Raw genomic sequence first — 20,516 nt, 5'->3', positions numbered from 1 at the left:
GTGAGCTTCCCAGCCCGGCGGGGCCTTCCCTCCCTCTCTCCCCCCACCCCCCCCCCCCAGCCGCACATTAGGCTTATGCAGATCTGACCGCGCTCTTCCTCTCCCCGAGACCTCCGGGGACTCCCCGTCACTCGCAGGATCCGGCAGGAATCAGCATCCAGCCCCGGCTGTCCGTGGTCCTCCCTTTCCTCCTCCCCCCACCCGAAGATGCCCCCCACGTGCCCGCCGACACTTCCGCGAGAACCCCCCCACCCCCACCCCAGCGCCTTCCTGTTTGGGCCCGTTGCCGGGTCATCGACGCCCGCCCTCCCGCCACTGCTGGGTCTCGGGGGTCTCGGATCGTCGTCCACTCAAAAAACAGAAAAAGCCGCAGGAGAGACAACGTTTATTGCCCGACCGTCTCCCCAGTAAAATGAGGACTCTCGTTCACAATCTCGGGGCCGCTTCCTCCGCCCGCGGCCCCGGGGGTCCCCTGGCAGACGCCCATGTTGTCCCTGGGCCCACAAAGTGACCGGCCCGGGATCAGCCACACGACGTCCATCCTCCTCCGGTGGAACAGCAGCTTCTCCAGGGATCGGGAGGGTTTGGGGGCATTCTCTGGGCACACAGTAGGTGCACAATCGTGGCTGCCACAGTGCCCAGCAGGTGCTCCCCACAGCGCCCCGAGCGTCAGGGGGAAGCTCGGGCCGAGCCGAGCACGGAGCCGGCTCCCGGGCTCTCCCGAAGGTATTAACAAGGGGGTCTCCCCTGCCCCCACACTGATCCGGACCAAGCCGGGAGGGGCTGCCCCCCAGGGACCGTGCCCACTGATGCTCCAGGCACAGGAGGAGGGGATGACCCCCCAGGGCTGCGCAAGGAGGCCGGGCCAGAGCTGCCCTCCTCCCGGGAGGACCACCCGGTGTGACTGCTGTAAACGTGTCCGCGCAATATCTAGCTGGAAGAGGCCTCCTGGCCTGATCCCATTTCACGGATTAGAAAACTGAGCCTCAGAGAGGTCTGGCTGAGTCACCGGCCAGGAGAGGCCCGGTGCGGTCCGAGCCCCTTCTCTCTGGGTCTCCCTGCGCCAGCCCGACTCCGTGAGCCCCTCCCCCAGCAGCTGGGAAAAGGCCCCAGATCCTGGGCTGGTTTGGGGGGCAATTCACCCGAGTCCACAGCACGTGGGTCCCGAGCGAACCTTTTATAAGGGATGTGGAGACTAGGCCACGGGCCTGGGCCAGGACAGGAAATCGGGGAGGGGTCCCGGGGGGGCTCCTGGGGTGGCGGCCTTCTTCCCGGGAGGGCCACCGGCTGGGACTGGGCCCAAAGGCCCCCAATGCTCAGGGTGGGGAGCCAGGGGGAAGGGCCCCAGGGGTCCCCGGCAGCAAAGCAAGGCCCAGGGGGCTTCGGACGGGCCCTGAAGCCTTAACCGCTAGGCCAGACCTCCGCGGTGTGCCGTGTGCATGCGGGGGGACGTGTCTGTGCTCATGGGCAAGGTCCCGAGCCCGGAGAGAGGCCAGGAAGGGCCGGAAGGCCGCCCCCCACCTGTCCATCCCGCTGCCCCCAGCCCGCCCCCCCAGGGCCCCCTCCCCCAAGGGGCCTCCGTCCGGCTGGCCGGCCCCGGGAGCCCGGGACGAGCGGTCGAGAAGAACGAGACAGAGCTCCGCCGTTCCGTTCACCAGGTACACGCGAGTCGGGTTTATGGGGCGTTACAGGAGAAACCGAGGAACAAGAAACATGCGCTTTCCTGGCAGGTGCGTCTGCGAGCCGCGCGTCGGGGTCTCCCACCGACAAGCGGGGTCTCCCCATCCCCATAAGTGTGTGCAAAAAGGGAAGGGAGCCGGCGTCACCGCGCCTCCGGGGCCCCAAGTACAGCGGGGGGGGGGGGGAGGAAAAAATGAACCAAGACAGAGCTGGAGTGACTGGGGGGGCTGGAGGCTGGGCCCTGGCCCCCCAGGGGAGTCGGGGGCAGCGCCCGAGGCGGACCTGGGGCAGTTCCGGGCCAGGAAGTCCGAGAGCTCTCCCTCCTGCAGCCGGGTCCCAGACCTCCCTCCCTAACAAACTGGGGGGAAGGGGTGAGACCCAGGGCCTGGGATGCAGGGAGAAGATGGCGGGTGAGATGAGGGGAAAGGAGGAGGGCAGCCGGGGGTGCTTCTGCTGGTCTGAGGGGGACGCGCGGGCCCCCCGCTGGGGGCGGGCACGGCAGGGGGCCCGCTGCAGCTCTGCCCGGCTCTCGCCCTTCGGGGCCTCCAGGGACAGGGAGCTCCCCCTGGCCGGCCATTCCCTGGGGTGTCGGGGGGAGAACTGGGGGCCGGGGTCCCCGGCATCTCCTGCCCTCAGGAGGGGAGCTCCCTACAGTCTGGGGGGCACCGTGGGCCCAACCAGGGGGATCCTTCAGAAAGACCCCCACCCCCACCCTCCCACCAGTGGGATCTGTGCTGGGCCCGGCTCTGGCTCTGGAACCCGCCATCAATCCGAGTGCTTGGCCCGGCCAACGGCTCGAGGGGCTTCTGGAGTCTACGTGGACTCAGCAAAGGGGCCGGCCCTGAGGAGACCGTCTCGGGAGGAGTGGGCGAGGGAGGACCGCGAGGGAGGACCGGGGCAGCCTCCCTTTGCCAGCTGGGGGCACCGAGGCCGGTCTGCTCCGCCAGGCGTGGGAGGCTGCGTGCTTCTGAGGAGCCGGGTCTCAGCCGTGGCACAGAATGCCAGTCTTACCCATGGGGACGAGGGCGGGGCGGGGGTACTGGAAAAAACAAACTTCAAAGTTCATTTTTCTAGAGCAAGACACTTGTTCTTTTAAACAGAGAAATGGCAGCTCCCTACGTCCCTGGGCGGGGGGGGAGGGTCCTTAGCAGCAGGAAGGGCTGGGGACGGACCTGAGGGAGGGGGGGGGCTCAGCTGTGGCCCCTGACTCCCTGGGGCTACTTGGCCTCCGGCCCGAAGGCTGCTACAAGAAAGGGGAGCCTCCCTTCCTCTTGATGCAGGAGCCTGATGCCAGAGGGTACAGGGGGGCAGAGGGCACGGGGGGATAGAGGGCAGCGTACTCTGGGACCCCACAGCGGGCAGCCCGTGCTGCAGTTGGTGGGAAAGCTCCGGGCCAGGGGCCTCAGTGACTGACCGCCTCGGGGCGGTCCAGGCCCCTGCTCATCCTCGCCAAGGCCGAGCCTTTGGAAGGGAGCCCCGCCCGGCCCTCAGTCTGGGGGCCTCTCCTGAGGGAACTCTGGGGGTCTTTCCTTCCCTTGTTTAGTAAGACATGATGGAAACGTGGAGGGGGGGGTCTGGGAATAAACAGGAGACAGAGACAGGGAGGAAGGAGAGACAGACGGACAGATGAGGGAGAAAGGGTGACGGGGGGAGACCCCGGCCTCCAGCAGCCGCGAGCAGCTGGGAAGCCCCCGTGGGATGAGCCTGTGCCCCCACTAACAAAGCTGGAGGGGCGGGGCCGCGTCCTTGGCGCTGCTCGCTGATGCTCTCAGGCGCCTCTGCCAGCAGTCGTGGCCCGTTGGTGCGCCCCCCCCCCCCGTGGGGGGCTCCCTGCCCCCTCCTCCCCATCGCTCCTGGGCTGCGGGAGGGGCCGGGGCAGGGAGGCTAACGAGCGCTGACTGAGCGAGCGTCTCCCTCCCGTGGCCCGGCTCGTCGGGCTTCCTGCTCCCAGGCCCCGGGGGTCCGGGCGCTGCCGGGGGTCCCAGCTTTTCTCTAGGGAGGAGTGTCAGGGGCTCAGAGGCCGCCCTGGAGGAAGGGGCCCCCCAGAGACCCGAGCCCCCCGGGGGCCGAAGGGCCCCATTTGGGGCCAGGCAGAAGCTGGCTCTCGGGGAATGTGAATGAGGGGGACCCTTTAGCCTCATTATGGAGAACGTGAGTGATACTGACCGAGGGCCCAGGGCACGGTGACTCTGAGGGAGGGTCAGCAGGGACCCCGGCCCCAGAGGTGCCTTTCCAAGGGAGAGGGCCGCAAGGAGGAGGGCCGCAGGGAGGAGGGCCGCAGGAGGGCTGCAGGGAGGAGGGCCGCAAGGAGGAGGGCTGCAGGGAGGAGGGCCGCAGGGAGGAGGGCCGCAGGGAGGAGGGCCGTAGGAGGGCTGCAGGGAGGAGGGCCGCAAGGAGGAGGGCTGCAGGGAGGAGGGCCGCAGGGAGGAGGGCCGTAGGAGGAGGGCCGCAGGGAGGAGGGCCACCTTCATGAAGGTTGGGTGGATGGGTCTGTGTCCAGGGGGCAGGAGCTTGCCTTTGGGGCACCTAAGGGGAGGGGGAGGGACAGACAGGAGCAGCTTTGTGCTCCTCCGTGTTCCAGAGGGTAGAGGGGAGGAGGTTTGGGGAGGACGCTGGCACAGAAGCCAGTTCCTGTTCCCGTGGGGCTCATGACCAGGGTCTTGGGCTGCGCCTCAGGGGCTCGTGCTCGCCAAACTGCCTCTCGGAGGGTCTCCCGGGGCGCCCTCTAGTTCCCGCTGAGGGCACGGCCCCCGGTGTTATAGACAACCCCCTTTTCCCTGCATTTGGCCTGGGTCCTTCGCCCCGGACTTGACATTGGGAGGCGACGATGATGGGCACAGGGAGTCGGGGCCGGCCCGAGGGAGCAGGAAGCGGGCAGGAAGGACCCCCGGAGGAGCCCCCGACTCGGTCGCCCCCGGCTCCTTCCCTCCGCCCCGCTCGGCTCCGGGGGGTCTGTGGCTACTGTACAGAAGGCATACAAAAAATACATATATTCTCTCTGGAGCCTCCGGGAGCGCCCGAGGCCGGCCCCCCGGGGCGCCCCCCGCCCTCACGAGTGGTGGCTGTTGATAAGTCCCCGCAGCTGCTTGGCCACGGTGTCGATGAGCTTCTGCTTGTCCCGCTCGTTCTTCCGGAACTGGGCAAACATGTTGTTCTTGCGGCTGGTGTCCTTCATCCTGGGGGAGGGAGAGGGCGCAGTCAGGGGGCGCGGGGGCTGCCAGGGCCCGCTTTGGGGGCACCACGGGAGGTCCCTGCGCGCCCCTGCGAGGCGCCTCAGAGACCCGTCCTTAGAGTGTGGATTCGGGGGGAGGGCGGGGAAAGCCCCTCGCCCCTCAAGAACCAGAGGGGACCCCAGAGGGGCCGCCCCTTCCCACCCCATCAGTCAGAGCTAGTAAGCAAGAACCAGAGCCGTGGCTCTCAAGGGAAGCAGGGGAGAGAAAAGCTCGAAGGCGAGGTTATGGGGGAGAATGAAGAGGAGGAGGAGAAACCGAGGGTCCCCCTTCCAGGCTGCCTGGGCCCCTGCCCCCTCGGGGGCTGGCCCTTCCCCGGGCACCGGCTCCGGCAGGGGGACGTGGCAGCCGAGAAAGGGCCGTGAGGAGCGTGGCAGGGGTCTGGTGCCCGGGGCCGGCCCCTCGGCAGGGCACAGACCAACTGAAGGGACGGTTAAACTGCCCCGTAGGGAGAGGATGGGAGACACGAGACGCCATCAAGGGACCACGTCTGCCTCTGCTGGGTGGATGGGGGCAATGGGCGGGAGTCCCAGGGCAGGCTGTGGGGCGGCCGCTGGGGAGGGAGGCTGCCCCCCCCAGGCTTGGTTCCCTCCCCCCTGTCCCCCCCCCCCGGCCCTGCGCTCGAGGCGTCATAATGAGGCCGGGGTCCGGGACACGAGAGCCGCGCTGTCCGGAGGCGCAGTGGGGGCAGCGCCGGCCTGGAGTCGGGGAGAGCTGAACCCAAATCCAGCTTCCGACCCTCCCTGGCCTCAGCTTCCTGAGAGGGAGGCCCCGATGGCACCTGCCTCCGGGGCTGCCGAGATCCCCACGTTCGGGGGCTCCTTGCCGGCGGGGCCGGGCCCCGGGCAGCCTTCTCAGGGCCAGCTGGGGCTGCCCCGCGCCCTCGGGACCCGTCTCTGGCTGGAGCCGCCCCGACCGCAGCCCCGGGAAGGGGGGGAAGCGGCCGCCCGTCCCCGCCCAGAGCTCCGGGGTTAGTGGGTCAGCTGGGACTGAGCGGGGGCCGCCGCGCTCTTTAGTGGGGGCGTTAAGGGGAGAAAGCAGGACCCGGTGCCGGGAGAGGGCGGAGGCCCAGCCGACTACTTACTCTCTGGATATCCTGGGTGAGGGGGTCCCGGCGGGGAGAGAACCACAAAGACTCGGTTACAATGGCAAGGAGGCTGCCCCGGGCCCCAGCCCCCGAGCCGGCCCAGCCTTCCCGGGGTGGCAGGTGCCCCCCGGGACCGCGGCCATCAGCACGCGCCTGGGTCCCGGTGCCTCTCCGGGACGGGGCTCCCACTGTGACGAGCCCCCCGGGGGGCCGAGGAACCGACTCCCGGCACTTTCCCGGAGAAAGGAAGCTGGGAGCAGGCGCCTGGGCAGCGGCAGGAGGGCCCGGCGGGCGGGGGGGGGCTGCCAGGCGAATCATGGTGCCCCTCCTCCTTGCCCCGAGCTCCCCTTCCTGTGGAGGGGACGCTGGCCCGAGGAGAGACCCTCGGGAGGGAGCTCAGCTTGTTTTCAATAGTCAGCCTGGCTGACCCTGCACATGGGAACGTTGGGCTTTGGGCCCCCCGCCCCCCACTTTCCAAGCACTTTAGGACTCTGGGAACCTGGAGCTCAGAGCAAGGCCGGGGGCCCGGGAAGGGGCTTCGGGGGCTCCCCCATCTCCTCAGAGGCCGGGGGCCCGATCCGGGGCCTCTCTGGGCCGGCTCCCTCGGGCAGCTGCTCCTGGAGGGCTCTGGCCCGACCTGCCCCCCCCGCCCCTCTCCTCCCCCCGAGAGATACTCACTTTTCGAGCAGGGCCAGGGCCGTCACCGGGTTGACCCGCAGGTACTTGCAGGTGGGTTGGCCGTAGTCAGCGAGGTACGTCGACCAGTCCCACTGGGTGAAGAGATCCAAGAGCTGCAAGACAGCCAAGGCCCGGGATTAGACTGATCACGAGCCAGAGCCTGGCCCACCTCCGTTACCAAGGAGACAGAAAAGCCCCGCGAGGCCGGACGCTGGCTGCCCCTGGAACCCAGACGTTCCTCCCCGTACTCCCTGCCAGGGCCGGGGGCACCCCCCTCCCTGGGGCCCAGAGTCATCATCTGCCAATGAGCGCTCGAGGGGCTCTGAGACCCCTCCTGTCTGTGGACCTAGGGTGGGCGGGAAGGGAGGGAGGAAAAGAAGGAGGGAGGGAGGGAGGGAGGAACAAGCATTTTTAAGTGCCTACTATGTGTCAGGCCTTGTGCTAAGCGCCTCACAGATATCACCTCATTTAATTCTCACAATAGCCACATTGGGCGGGTACAATTACGATCGCTACTTTCACAGCTGAAGAAACCGAGGCACCCACGGCCGACTTCCCTAGAGCCACACGGCCGGACTCGAGTCTCCCGGCTCCCGACCCAGAGCCCCCTCCAAGACCCTTGAACACCAGATGAAGTCTGATCTTGAAAAACAATCAATTTTTTTTTTTAAAGATGCTCTTGTCCTGACACAGTAACGATTTCAATTGTCCCCCTGCTGAGATCGAACCGCGTCTCGTCCCAAATGCTAACAGAGTCACAATTTCTTAGGTCTCCCCTGCTCCTTTAAAGCATTGAAAAGGGTAAGTTTGTGGATGATTATTAAGTTCACAATAAAAAGTTTAAAAAAAACACCGCCACGAGCAACTCTGACAACGCACGTACGGCTCTGTCCCGGCGACTCCCGGCCGAGCTCCGACCACCTCGAGAAGCGCGCTGCCCACGAGAAGGACTGGGAGTCGTTAACACCGCGGGAAATTAATGTTCCCAATGACTAATATTAGGAGAAACGCAAATTAATATGCCCCTCGAGTCTCTCCCGGAGCTCCGGCAAATCGGCAAAGACACCGACAATAGCTGCCATTGGAGGGATTCGGGAAAGATGAGCTGGAAATCAATGGGAAATGATTCCGAGAAAGGAGCTCTGGGTCCCGTACCCTTCTTCTGACCCACGGACGCCACACTTGGCGTTTAACTCAAGGATGCCAATGACAAAAAGAAAGGCCCCCCAGCCACCGAGATACTTGGAGCAGCAGAGTCTGGGGAGCAAACACAAATGCTTTGTTTAGAGCCCCCTCCAAAAAAAAAAGAAAAAACCCCGGTCTGTTGGGTAGGGAGTGGTTAAATAAGTTATTTGTGAACGTAACAGGGTATTGCCATGATGATAAGAAATGAGGAAGATGATGAATTTTTCTTAAACATTTTCTCATTCAATTTTATTTTAAACTTGGAATTTTCTCCCTCCTTCCTCTCTCCCCCTTATTGAGAAGTTAAGGGAAAACACAGGCCTTGACAACTACGCAGTCACTCTGCGTACACAATTTCTGCATCGGCCACGAGGGAAAAATAAAGACAAGCACATCTGCATTCATCTGTCTCCGAGGCCGGGGCTGGCCTGGAGAGCCGTGTTCCATCAGGACTCCTTTGGAGCTGTGGTTGGTTGGCTTTACAAAATCTGGGTGACTGTGCTCCGGCTCACATCCCGGTGCACCCACCCATGCGGGTTTTCCTTGGATTCTCCGAGCCTGGCCCTTCATCCCTTTGGACAGCTCAGTATATTGCACCGTCCCCATGATTCTCAGCCATTCCCAAAGGATGGGCACATCCCCAAGATTCCAAGGCTTTGCCACCATACAATGGACACTTGCCCACGGGGGCCTTTCCCTCCTCTGACTTTTTGTGGAGGGCACAGATAAGGGGTCACTTAGTGGGGCCCTGACACGCCCAACCATGGGTCCCCCCTGCCAGCGACTCTCCCCAGCTACGGCTCTTTCACTCACCTCCACGTGCCTTTCAGGCAGCCTGAAGGGGATTTCCAGACTGAACCCATGAACCTGCGGGCTTGGGGCTGGGGGGTCATCAGAAGTCCCTCCCCTCCGGACTCCTGGGAGACGACCTCCCGAGCCCTTCTCGCCTCCCGGGCCCGCTCTGGGAAGGAGAGCGCACGCCTCGGCCCCTGAGATGGAGCAGGGAAGGGTGGCGGGCGGGAGATGGCAGAGCGCGCAATGGCTGACCCTGCGGTTTGGGGCTTTAGTGGCAAGGACAGGATGAGACAGGCCTGGGAGCGTCCAGTAGCGAGGGCTCCGGCCGGCACGCTCCATGAGGGCCGGGGCCGCTGCTAAAGAAGGGGGGGTGGGTCAGAACAGAGACCGGGAGGACCCGCAGGGGAGAGACGGAGAAATGAGGCTGGGGGTGAGCACCACCCCGTGGCGATCCTGAGGGAGCCGGGGCTGACGTGGGACGGAGGCTGAGACGGCCGGTGCCGAGGGGACGAGCTCGGCGTGCGTTTCTGTGGGCGCTCGCTCCCCGTCCCGAGGGCCTAGAGGGACGGGTGGCCCCAGACCAGACAGGCAGGGAAGGGGGGGAGACCAGACTGGCACCTTTCCTGCTCACTTAGCAGAGCCCGGAAGGAAGCGCCTGGTGTGGAAGCCGAGGGAGCTGGGACATCGCTCCTGGCCCGTGACTTTCTCCAGGGGCTGTGCTAGTCGGCAAGTAGAGGGACTCTGATGCTGGGAAAGACCCAAGGTAAAAGGAGAAGGGGATGACGAAGGATGAAATGGAGTCATGGAAGCCAGGAACGTGAGCTTGGGCAGAGAAGGGCGTGCGGTCCGGGGGTCAAGGGCCCTCAGAGATGACTGAGCCACAACAAAAGGACCCCTCCCCATCTTTTAAGGCAGCCAGCAGGGACTGGAGCGCTCATGGAGGTAGGCCTAGAGGCAGGAGGTCCTGAGTTCAAATCCAATCTCAGGCACTAGTTATGGGAAGCCTGGGCAAGTCACCTCATCTGGGTTCGCCCCAGCTCCCAAATCTGTGAAATGGGCTCCCAGGATGTCATGAGACAATCTGTACGAAGCCCGGGGCAGAGATGGCGCTCATCACAAACAAGGGCTTGCTGTGGGGGCCTTGCTGGCCCCTTCCCTGCACTCTTGCCCTGGATTCTTCCCTCGAAATGCCCCGGACACCCGGCAGGAGATGGTCTGCTGCTCACCCACAGCTCAGGGAACCTTTCTGAGGTCCAGGAGCAGCAGCCAAGTCGGAGCAGGGGGAAATGCGGGCCGGGTCCCCCCTCCCTCCCCACCCGGGCTGATTACAACAAAGCCCTCTGTGAGTGTCCCGGACCCTTCTCTCCGTGAGCGTCCCGGACCCTTCTCTCCGTGAGCGTCCCGGACGGCTCGGCTCCGAGCCCAGGAGGGGAGCGCCCGGGCCAGTGGGCCGGCCTAGGGACGCGGGGAACCCTGGCGCACTCAGGGATGTGCTCCAGGGCTGCTCCAGAACTCTGCCACAAGGAAACGGCTCCTGGGCCGATCCAGGCCAAGCCTCCGCCGCCTCCTTTAGACACTGTCTCCGAAAAGGGTCCGAGAGGCCGGGAAGGGGAGATGCAGCTCATCCCATCCCAAGCCTGAGGGCTGGGGAGCAATCGGGTCTGCTCTGCGGCCCCTGCCCCCGAGGGAAAACCATCCCCTGTGATTAAGGGGCACTGCCCAGCTGATGGGGGGGGGACACGACAGGCAGCCCAGGCGCGGGCCTCGGGGTCCGGGGGAGCCCCTCCACACCTCAGCGTGACCTCTGGGGATGACTCATGGCCAGCCTCCCCCTTTGGGGTTCCAGCTTCACAGATAATCCTCTGGGGCCAGGGCCGGGCAGATAAGCCCCATTATCGCCTGCGGAGAACTCGGCCGCCTTCGCGTTTCCTGCTGTTAAGCCGGGCTCTGGAGCGGGGTGATTAACGCTCTGAGCTTACTCGGAGGGGAGGGCACTGCATCCTGAGGGCCCGGCCCTGCCCCTTTGGGAAGGGATCCCTGGAAAATGCCCTTTCCCACAGAGAGTCGCTGACTCGTGGGTCCTGGGGCGTCCGAATCCCAACCCCACCCGCTCGTCCTAGCAGGGCACGAGGCTGACAGAGGAAATCGGGGGGCAGCCCGGGGGTGCTGGGGGCCTCTGAAGCAGGGAGCCTCGGGCCCCCCAGTGCTCTTGGCCCCTCCCTGTACCCCACTGGTGCCCTCTAGGGGTCCCAGCACGGGGGCTGTGCGGCCCTCCTCCGGGCCAGCTCAGAAGGGGCCCTCGTGGCCTGGGCGAGAAGCGCTTTCTCCCGGCGGGAGGGCAGGGCCCCGAGGACTACCGGTCTCCCTGACGCGGGGTCCTCCATCCTCCTGATTCCTTGGAACGTCCCGCCGGCCTCCCACCCGCAGGGGGCTCGGGCCCCTCAGAGCTGGGCCCCCAGGACCGGGAGGCCCGGGCAGGCCTCAGAGGGAGGCTCCCCGGGACCAAGGCAAGTCCCCCAAACCGAGGATGTCGTAAGCAGCCAGAAGGACCTCTGGGCACCGCCCGAATGAAGCAACAGCTAAGTCGGCAAAGCCGGCTCCTTCTCCCAGCCCCAAATGGCGAAAATAATTACGGGCGGCTTGTTTACCGGGGCGGTAAATGGGCTAATTAGTCGGGGTGCTCCGCGCTGAGAGCGATGACTGGGTAGGGGACCGGGCGATTATGGGAAGGATTAACTCGCGGAACAACAAATGTCATCATGAGGACGCTGAGGGGAGTCTCCGCCGGGGCCGCGCTTTCCTCCCAGCAGGAGCAGGGCAGGGCTATTACCCCGGGTCACAGCTGAGGGAGCTCGAGGGGTTTCCCAGGGTCGGGCGCTGCGAGGAGACGCCCCCGGCCCCGGGTCCGCACCCACACTCTGGGCGGCCCTGTCCCCCTCCCCACTGCGCGCGGTGCAGAGGCTCCAAGGAGACCCAGGGAGAGATGGGGGCCCAGCACCACACAGAGGGGGCCCCCACAAGGAGCAGAAATGGGGGGTACGTGCCGGCCTTCACGGTTGCTGAAGCATCTCTTAAAACTGTACTGGGGGTGAGAAGTGGCCCCCCAGGACTCCCCCGAATTCCCCGGCTGTCCCCCCGGAGCTGCTGGAGGAAGAGAGAGAAAGGGGCGGTTCCGGCTTCCTCTCCCTCCTTTCCTCGAGCAGCGTCTAAGGGAAGGGGAACCCCCGGGGAAGCCTGTCAGGGGGTGCTCTCGGGAGGCAGTGTGGGGGTGGGGGCCTCTCACTTCGGCCCCCACTCTCACACCTATACAGGACAAAGGCCCTGGAGGGAATGGGGAGACTGGGAGGGGGTGCAGAGGCCACAGGGAGCTAGAAGGGGCCCAGCTGCCGTTTGGGTCAGAGACTCGACTTTGGGATTCTAGTCTGGCCTCCGACACTTGCAGACGGTGTGACCCTGGACAAGCCTCCTGTCTGCCTCAGTTTCCTCATCTGCAAAGTGATCCCAAACCGTGCCAGGAGCTTTGCCAAGAAACCCCAAGCGGGGTCACCCAGAGCCGGGCCCCTCGGTGGCTCCCCACCTCCCCTCCGGGAGCCGTTCTGGAGAGCGGGGGGCAGCTCCGGACGGGGCTCTGCTGGGCAGGCTGTGCCCGTCGGGGCCGAAGCACGGGGCTGGGGGCCTCTCTGAGGACCCCCTGGGGCCCAGGGTCCGGGGAGGGGGGGTGCCGGGACTCCCGCGCTCAGGGAGCGCCGCCCCAGAGGGTGCCAGCCGGGGCCGGCTGCTGGCAGGATGGCTTTGCTCCTCCTCTTTGGGGATGCCCAGAAGCAACAGCAGCTGGCCACAGAAAACTGGACGCCAGCCCAGGCGGGAGCCAGCTCCGCCCTGGGAAGAGAGGGCCCGGAAGCAGCGTTCTGTCAGAATTATGGAGTGTCGGTGGCGAGCCGGGCACTGTGCAAACAAAGCCCTTCCCGGCCCGGCCGCCTTCGGGAGCGCATGAAGAGGGGCCTATTTCACAGAGAAGTAAACTGAGGCACAGAGCTGTGGGGCCCCGGTGCGGGAGCTCTCCAAGCTGCAGCCAGAGGGACTTAAGGGAGAGAAAGGAAACGTGGGAAGAAGTGGGTCAGGAGGCTTCCGCGGGACCGGATCGGTGCGGTTTGCCCGAAAAGCCCACAGTGGGACAGGCCCCCTGAACCCCACAGGCCCAAGCTAGAGGCGGAACACTGCCTGCCACTGGCTCGGGTCTGTTTCCCGGATCCGTCCGGCGAAGGCCGGACCCAGACGGTCTTTACGATCCCTTCCCAGTTGAAGGCGACGAGCCCCTGATCCCTGGGTCGGAATCTGAGGGCGCCTGGCCGAGATGCTGCCCGGGGACTCCCGCCCACTCCAGCACCAGTCGCCACCAAAGGGCCGCGCCCTGGTTTTCTCCGGGGGAAAAGGGGGGGCTCATTAAGAGGGGATTTACTGACGGCTACTGAAGGTTTCCCAGAAAACCTGGGGGGACTTGGAGGAACCGATGCACAGTGAAATCAACGGAACCAGGAGAACGACGTGCACGCTCACAACATTATGAAAAAGCTTTGCAATTCCGATAAATACAACAGGCAACTCCTGGCTAACTGTGCTCCCGGCCCCCAGAAGGAACCATGGGACTCCTGACACATTTCTCCTTCCTGAGCCAGTGGGGAGGGAGAGGAGGAGAGCGTGGAACTGAAAAAAAAAGAATGGATTTTAAAAATAAAATAAAGAGAAGGAGAGGAAGGCCCAAGGCTGGGAGGGGCCTGGCTGAGTGTCTACGGGACTCTCAAATTGGGCTTCCTGCGAAAACCTTCATCACCTTTGAAACTGAGCGCATCACCTTTCTCCCCTCTGCACTTCCCCATTTCCCCCCTGCCCTCGAGGGCCCCACCATCCCCCCAGTCTCCCCTAACTTTCAGGAAGGTCCTTCTCTCTCCTCGGCTCAGTTTGGCCTTTCCCGACCTTTCTTAAATCACGTCTCCCCCAGTGACTTTCCCCACCTCATCCCGGGCGGCCCTTGTAGGTCCCTGAGCCCGTCCCCGCCTTCCTCTGGATCCCCGGCCTGTAGCAGGCCCTCGCTCACTGTTTCCTGAGTGATGACGGACCTGGAGAACGGGCACGCAGGAAGCAGAGCAGCGGGGGTTTGGGGGAGCACTGACCGATGCTGTTCACACTTGTATTACCTTGCTCTTCCTCTCAGTGTCACCACCCCTCGCCCCCTTAGCCCCAGCCCCCTGGAGGTGCCGGGTTCTCATCAGGCCCGCTGTCTGTGCCCGGGCCCGGACCTCCCACTGTCAGAGCTCCCTGGACGGGCACCCCCGGCCCCTTGGCTTCCCACTCTGCCCACAGACATCTGCTCACGCTGCCTTCCACAAATGCCTGGGCACGGGGGTGAGGGAGGAGCCAACAATGACGTCGCTCTTGGGCTGTGGGAGGCTGGGCCAGTGCCCGCTGATGGAGAGAGCAAGACAAGGGTCCCGGCAGGAGGTCGGAGAGAGCCCCCAGAGTCTGGGGGTGACGCTCTCATGTACTCGTGTGGCAGAGGGGGAAACTGAGTCCCCAAAGGAGCCCGCGGCTGAGCTGGGACCTGCAGGCACGTTCTCTGGCTGCCCTTTTCCTGCTAGGATTCGGGAGGAGAGGGGACTTTGTGGCAGCAGTGATGAGGGTACGTCTTCAAGGTGGGAATTACGACCCTAACGTCATGAAAGAGATTTCCCGAGGGGCAGGGGCGACTCCCCCAGCCCCCCACCAGAGGTCTTCCATCTGAGGCACTCGCCTCTACTACCAAGGAGCGCTCTCTCCACTTCTGGGGCGGGCGAGGAGCCCGTGGCGACAGGAGGGTCCCTCTGCTCAGGGCGTCTGTGCCCCTTCCCCCTCCCTCTCTTTATTCTGGGTGGGTGGGGGGCCAAGAAATGCAATGACCTCTCACTCTGGACAGCTCTGGCAAGGAGGGAAAGGGAGCCAAAGAGAAAGTCCGATGTCCTCGGGGCCGGGCTGTGACCGAGGCTGTCTGCAACCATGGGCTCCCCGAGGGCCAGGCCGCTGCCCTCCGGACAGGGTGTCGACACCCGGGGCTCAGGGCCCCTCTGCCCCCTCCGGGCCCATGCCCCGGGTGTTCTCTCCAACTTTCCCCGTCCCAAGCCGTGGGCCCGGCAGCACCGCCCTAGCCACCTGCCGCGGTCCCGGGCCCGCGCCACCTCGCCTGGGGCTGGGCTGCGTGAAGGACGGGTCTACAAAGACAACGAAGGGTTAGGGGACCCCAACGGTTCCCTTCCAGAGGAGGGGGTTCGAGTCCGAGCGAAGCTCCTCTGGCTAACACTAAATACTGGGGCCAGTTCTGAGAGTCCCAAGGATGTCACGTCCAGAGCCGGCTCAGGCCGGAGCCAGAGAAGAGCAAAAGCTTCACTTTGTCGGGATGATAAGGAGACAAAGCGAGCCAGCAGGACAGGCCGTGGAAGCCTGAAGATGCCTCTTGGAATTGTGGGCAAACCACCGTCAGCCTGGTCTTGAGGGGTCCCCGGGCAGCATTAACTAGCAGACCTGGCAGCGCTGGGGGCTTGAGAGCTGCTCCAAAGCTGTCGTGGCCTGGGATCCACAGTGACAGAAATGACTGGCTGGGGACCAAGGGCTGGTGGCTGGCTTCTGGGTCCAAAGGAAGCTCAGGACAAAGGGTGACTTCTTGAAAACCCCAAAGGATCATGGTCAGTCGATGTCTATTAAGCACCTACTAAGTGCAACCTAAGTGCTTCTTGTGCTAAGAGTTAAGGACACAAAGACGCGCAGGAACCCTCAAAGAGCTTGAAGTCTAATGGGTGAGCCCGCCACGGGTAACCACTAAGGTTAAAGAGCCAGTGGGGAGAAATGGGAGATAATCAACAGCGGGCAGACACTGGAACGAAGAGGGACCAAGAAGGGCTTCTGGCAGAAATGGCATCTTAGCTGGGCCCTGAAGGGAGCCGGAGCCGCCCGGAGGCAGGGCCGAGCTGGAGGAACAACTGGCCGGAGCCGAGCAGGCGCGGCTGACCGGTGCTGGCGAGGCCGGGAGGACAGGGCAGTGACTCGTAAGGAGACCGCCCTGATGCCGAGTCTCCTTCTGTCTTGGCAAAACTCCCTCCCCATCAGAAGTTCCTTCCCCAAGAAACTCGCTGACTGAGGAGGAATGACTCATCTTCCCATTACGATGCCAGGCTGTGCCTCCAGAGGGATCGGGAGCTGGCCATTAGGGGATTGCTCAGATTCTATCGGGGTTGGCAATCATGGAAGATGGCGGAAGCCTCTGGCCCTCCTCCATGCTCTTCTGCCCCATTCCAGTACTCCCACTCCCGGGATTTGGAGAATACCAGTGTCCGTCTGCTGTCAGCATCTCATCATCATCCCAACCCTAAAGAAACCTCAAGTGCCAGATTCTGGGGCACCCGCTATTTGGGGGTCCATCACTAATAATGGGAGGCAGCATGGATGGAGAGACGGCCTTGGAGCCAGCAAGACTTGCACCCATCCTGAGGGGGAGAAGGAGGACCCTGAGCAAGTCCCAACCTCCCATGGCCTTGGGCCAATTCCCCACAGCTGGGGCGCACGACAGCTGCTGGGCTGCTCTCACAGAGGGGGTTTCTCCAGGAGCCCCCTTATCAAGGAAAACACAAGCACACCGTGACAAGAGCAAAATCACCCGAGCTTCTACAGAACCATCCGTAAAGCATCCATTCTCTCTTCTGGTCCCCACCACGACCCCAGTCTGGAGGCCTGTTACAGGCTCAGAAAGGACAGAGGACGTGTCCACACTCTCTGTTCCCGTGCTTTCAGTCACCACAGTAACCTGAGAAGAAGCCGCCCAGGTGAGCTCCCGGGCTGCTGCTGGGCCGAGGCTCCAGCGCCAACCTGGACACTGCAGTCAGCCCCTGGGGAACAGACACCTGACGGACGCCAGGGCAGCGCCCAGGTAAGGATGCCCGGGTTCCTCCGGCTGTTCCCAGAGGACCGGCTCCTTTGACATTTCTCTGTAACCTCAATTTGGGAACTGCTCTACAGCTCAGAACCAACATTCCAGGCTCTCTGTCTTTGGATTTCCTCCTTTTTCATTCTTTGAAAGCGGAGACAACTGTTTCTGACAGGTCTGCTCGGGAACTGGCCAAGAAATCCAAGGCTTAGGTACTGTCCTCAGGGTTGGCCTTAGGAGCAGGTGAAAAGGGCCATAAACATTTCGAGCGGCTCTATCAATCAGTGGAAACGGGGCTAGGGTTTTTTCCCCCAGAAGATGCTCAGTGAACTTTCTGGAGGTAGCACTATTAAACAAGAAGAACGAGCTAGCTTGCATGACTGAAAGACTTCCCCCTTCTGGACCTCAGTTTATTTATCGGTAAAGCAATATCTGCCCTGGTTTGGTCACAGGATTATTGTGAAAAATGGGCAAGAATGGAGAAAGAACTTTGAAAAGTTAAGACTCCAATACTTACTATATTAAGGACACGACAGAAAACGTCAGGAAATAATGGCACGAGGCTGCTATTAACTGAATTACAATACAAACTTTGTTTTGAATGCAAACTTTTTTCTTTTTTAATTAGTATTTCATTTTTCTAAATGCATACAGAGATGGTTTTCAGCATTCATTTTTGTAAGAACTTGGGGTCCAAATTTTTCTCCTTCTCTCCCTTATTTCTCTCCTCTCCTAGACTGAAAGCATGAAAGCAATCCAGTATAGCTCAAACATGTGCAATTCTCATCATGTTGCATACAAAATGTCAGGTCAAAAGGGAAAAAAAAAAAAAAAAAAACGAGAAAGAAGGAAAAAACCCCAAGCAAACAAACAACGATAAGAAAAGGTGAAAATACTATACTCTGATCCACATTTAGTCTCCATAGTTCTCTCTCTCTATGCAGGTGGAACTTTCCGACACAAATCTATTGGACGCAAACTTCTTAGGTGAATCAGGAAAGATTCACGTAGAATACTGGTGGGAGCTGGGAAGGTGTGGACAGAGCACTCTCACCTTATAATGCTACAGTGAAGATTAAAAGTGGGGGATGGAGATGGAAAGACACAGGTGGGGAGAGAGGAACAGAGAGAAAGAAAGAGAGGGGAGAGAATGGGAGAGAGAGAGAAAAAGGAAGGAAGGAAAGACCCAAGTGAGCAGGGATTCTGGTACAGCTAGCAGGACTGGGCCATGGAACAGAGTGAGTTTTCCTGTTCAGCCGTCACTTGACCTTCTTCAAACCCCCTTGGTGCCCTCTGGGGCTAACACCAGCCAGAAGAGCTTTTCTGGATAACTACTCCTCGTTCCCTGCTTTAGACACAGATATGAAAACTGCCCGTTTCCTGCTGGAAAGTTATCTTGGGAGGTATGGCATCCAAATGATTATCAATGATTAAAAAATGAGAGAAATTTGGGATCGATCCTTGTTATCAAGGAGAGCGACAACAGGGAGCCAACATTTTGAACACCTGGGGTGGGGGGTAAGAACAGGTCACTGACAATGGCAAAGACGCCCTCCCTTTTGGGCAAATCTTGTCTCCTACTAAAGAGCTACTCTGGAGAGTCCTGCCCCATGTTGGGAAAGAGAATGCCAGCATTTACAGAGAGAGGTTCACCCCCTCAGGAAGAGCTTTCCAGTTTACAAAACTCTTTTCTCACACTATCACACCCATTTTACTAATACAGAAACGGAGGTTCAAGGGAAGTTTAAGGGCCCTTGTGCAAAGGAAGGAAATAGAGTGGAAAAGGGGATCTTGAATCATGCCACAGAAAAACTGGTTGGGGAAATGAGATGTTTAGCCTAAAAGGAGAGGGCTTTGCAAACCTGAGGTCCTCACGAAAGCAAGTCATATTTGTGTCCGCGGCTTCGGAGGAAAGAACCAAGCACGATAGTCAAGAACAACAAAGCCAGGAAAACCTAAGCGGCTCATTAAGCGGCAGGGGCTGCCTCGGGAAGTCAGGGCTTTCCTGAAGAACACCTCGAGTAAGAATGGGGGGGAGGCAGCTCGGATGATCACCGAGCTCCCTGTCCCCTGTGACATCCTGTGGTTTGCTTCTATCATCAGGAGGTGGATGCTATGTCTGGATTTAAATTCCACCAAGGAAAAGAAAGGGAGGCATGTTTTGCAGATTGGCCATTTTTGATGAATTTAAGCAGAAGAGAGAAGTCTATGTGCTCCTGAAATTGCCCTCAGATCCTGGTCTTTCCCCAGAGGGAAGGCTTCCTTGCCTGTTCTAGACTATCACTGAAAAGTTACGAACTTCAGGATGAGGCTACGTGACACAGAAGGGTACTGCTGGGGGTGGGAAAATCTCATCAAAGCCCATTTCCGAGGGTTTCGGTGTTTGCCTTTTCAGATTCCCTTGGCCACAATCCCTTCTACTTCTTGCCACCTGTTTCGCGGCTCCTCCCCTCTCCCATCTGGGAGCCTTCCCTCGCCTGGGTCTGCTGACTCCTTCCTGTTTGCTCAAAGCATAGACTTTTCGGTTCTTTCTCTCCTTCTCAGCTACATGGTAAAGAGGTGCTGTTCCTCCTTCTCCCCCGTCTCACAGGGTCTGATTCCTTCACTGAATTTTTCATGATTTTCTATTCATATTTCTATTAATGACTAAATTATCCACTGCTGACTTTGCCAGTACGTGACATAAAGCCCGTGTACCTCACTACGAGAGAGCGTCTCTCTTCACATGACTCCTGTGAGCCTCCTGAAGGCCCTGCTGACCTTGTCCAGTTTAACTATGAACGTGGGCAAGAAAGGCTCCCTAAAGCTTTCACTGATGACGCGAGGGCCTAAGGACAGATGCTGGTCCTGAGGGGCTGAGTCCTGATACCTGCGCTTCAATGCTGGTTTCACTGCTAGGAACCTTAGTCCCGAGACCCTAGCTGACTTCTGTAGGCACGTGACAAACATACCTGAAAAACCCAAGCGAACGTGAGCTAGTAAAGGTGCCGTACATAGCTGAGAAATATGCAGACTTCTTCCTAATTTTACTGAGCAATGAGGTTTATCATAGATGATTTTCCTAAAATTCCTAGGAGGTATTTAACCTTTTTCTGGTTTATTTTGGGTCCTGCCCCCGACTGACGTAGGTGGTGTACACTGAAGTGCCCCGTTAGCGCACTGTAACTGTCTGTTTCTCCTTGTAACTAACATAGCTTTTCCTTTAAGGAGCTTTGCCTCGAGACGCGTGGATGTTAACACTGAAATCGACTTGCCGTTTGTTGCCTTACAACAAAATATCGCTCCCCCTTATCTCTTTTAATTAAACTTATTTTGTAATTGCCTTTCTTGAAACCACAGTTTTACCACTGATTTTGTGTGTGTGTGTTCAGCTGAGACATTTTAGAGTTTGTCCTAAGGCCTTTATTTTCACTTGTGTGTTCTTAAATATCAAGTATGTTTCTTGTGGGATTTTGCTTTCTAAATGATCCTGCTAACTTCTTTTACTTTATGGGTGAGTTCATCCCATTCACATTCAGTTATAATAGTTCATCGTTTATTGCTTTCATTCTATTCTTTGGTACTTTTCCTTTTCATTACACCCCCCCTCTTCCTGTTAATTTAAAATTATTAATTTTCTTTTTTCCCCCCTTCCTCTTAACCTCTTCAATATCTCTTCTCCAACCTTCAGGTTTGTCCTATTTTTGACTGTTCTCTCCCCGAACCGTTCTATTATGTTTCCTCTCTTCTTTTCCTACATGCATCCCTTGAGTTAAATATACACCTACATGAAGCTCTCTGTGCGCGCACACACACACAGCTCACACGTACATGGATTCTCTTTTGTACAATTTAGACACAAATGAAGGTAAAAAGAAAACTCCTCTTCCCATGCTTTGCGTACAGTCTTATCTGCACAACCCAATTGTGGGTT

At 60.5% G+C, this 20,516-nt stretch overlaps 1 protein-coding gene across 1 annotated transcript in view; it reads right to left on the bottom strand.

The window, feature by feature from the left end:
* Positions 1 to 368: 368 nt before the first annotated feature.
* Positions 369 to 20,516, bottom strand: part of EXOC6B (exocyst complex component 6B) — a 507,603-nt gene continuing 487,455 nt past the window's right edge. The window contains exons 21-22 of the mRNA XM_051974280.1: positions 6,676 to 6,788; positions 369 to 4,856 (exon numbers count right to left, since the gene is read on the bottom strand). Of these exons, the coding sequence (XP_051830240.1) occupies positions 4,730 to 4,856; positions 6,676 to 6,788 (240 nt within the window). The 3' untranslated portion in view covers positions 369 to 4,729. The remainder of the gene's footprint in view (positions 4,857 to 6,675; positions 6,789 to 20,516) is intronic.

Source organism: Antechinus flavipes, chromosome 2 (genome assembly GCF_016432865.1).
Source record: "Antechinus flavipes isolate AdamAnt ecotype Samford, QLD, Australia chromosome 2, AdamAnt_v2, whole genome shotgun sequence".
Lineage (NCBI taxonomy): Eukaryota > Metazoa > Chordata > Mammalia > Dasyuromorphia > Dasyuridae > Antechinus > Antechinus flavipes.
The sequence above is the reverse complement of the archived record's forward strand: the minus strand, read 5'-3'. Positions and strand labels throughout refer to the sequence as shown.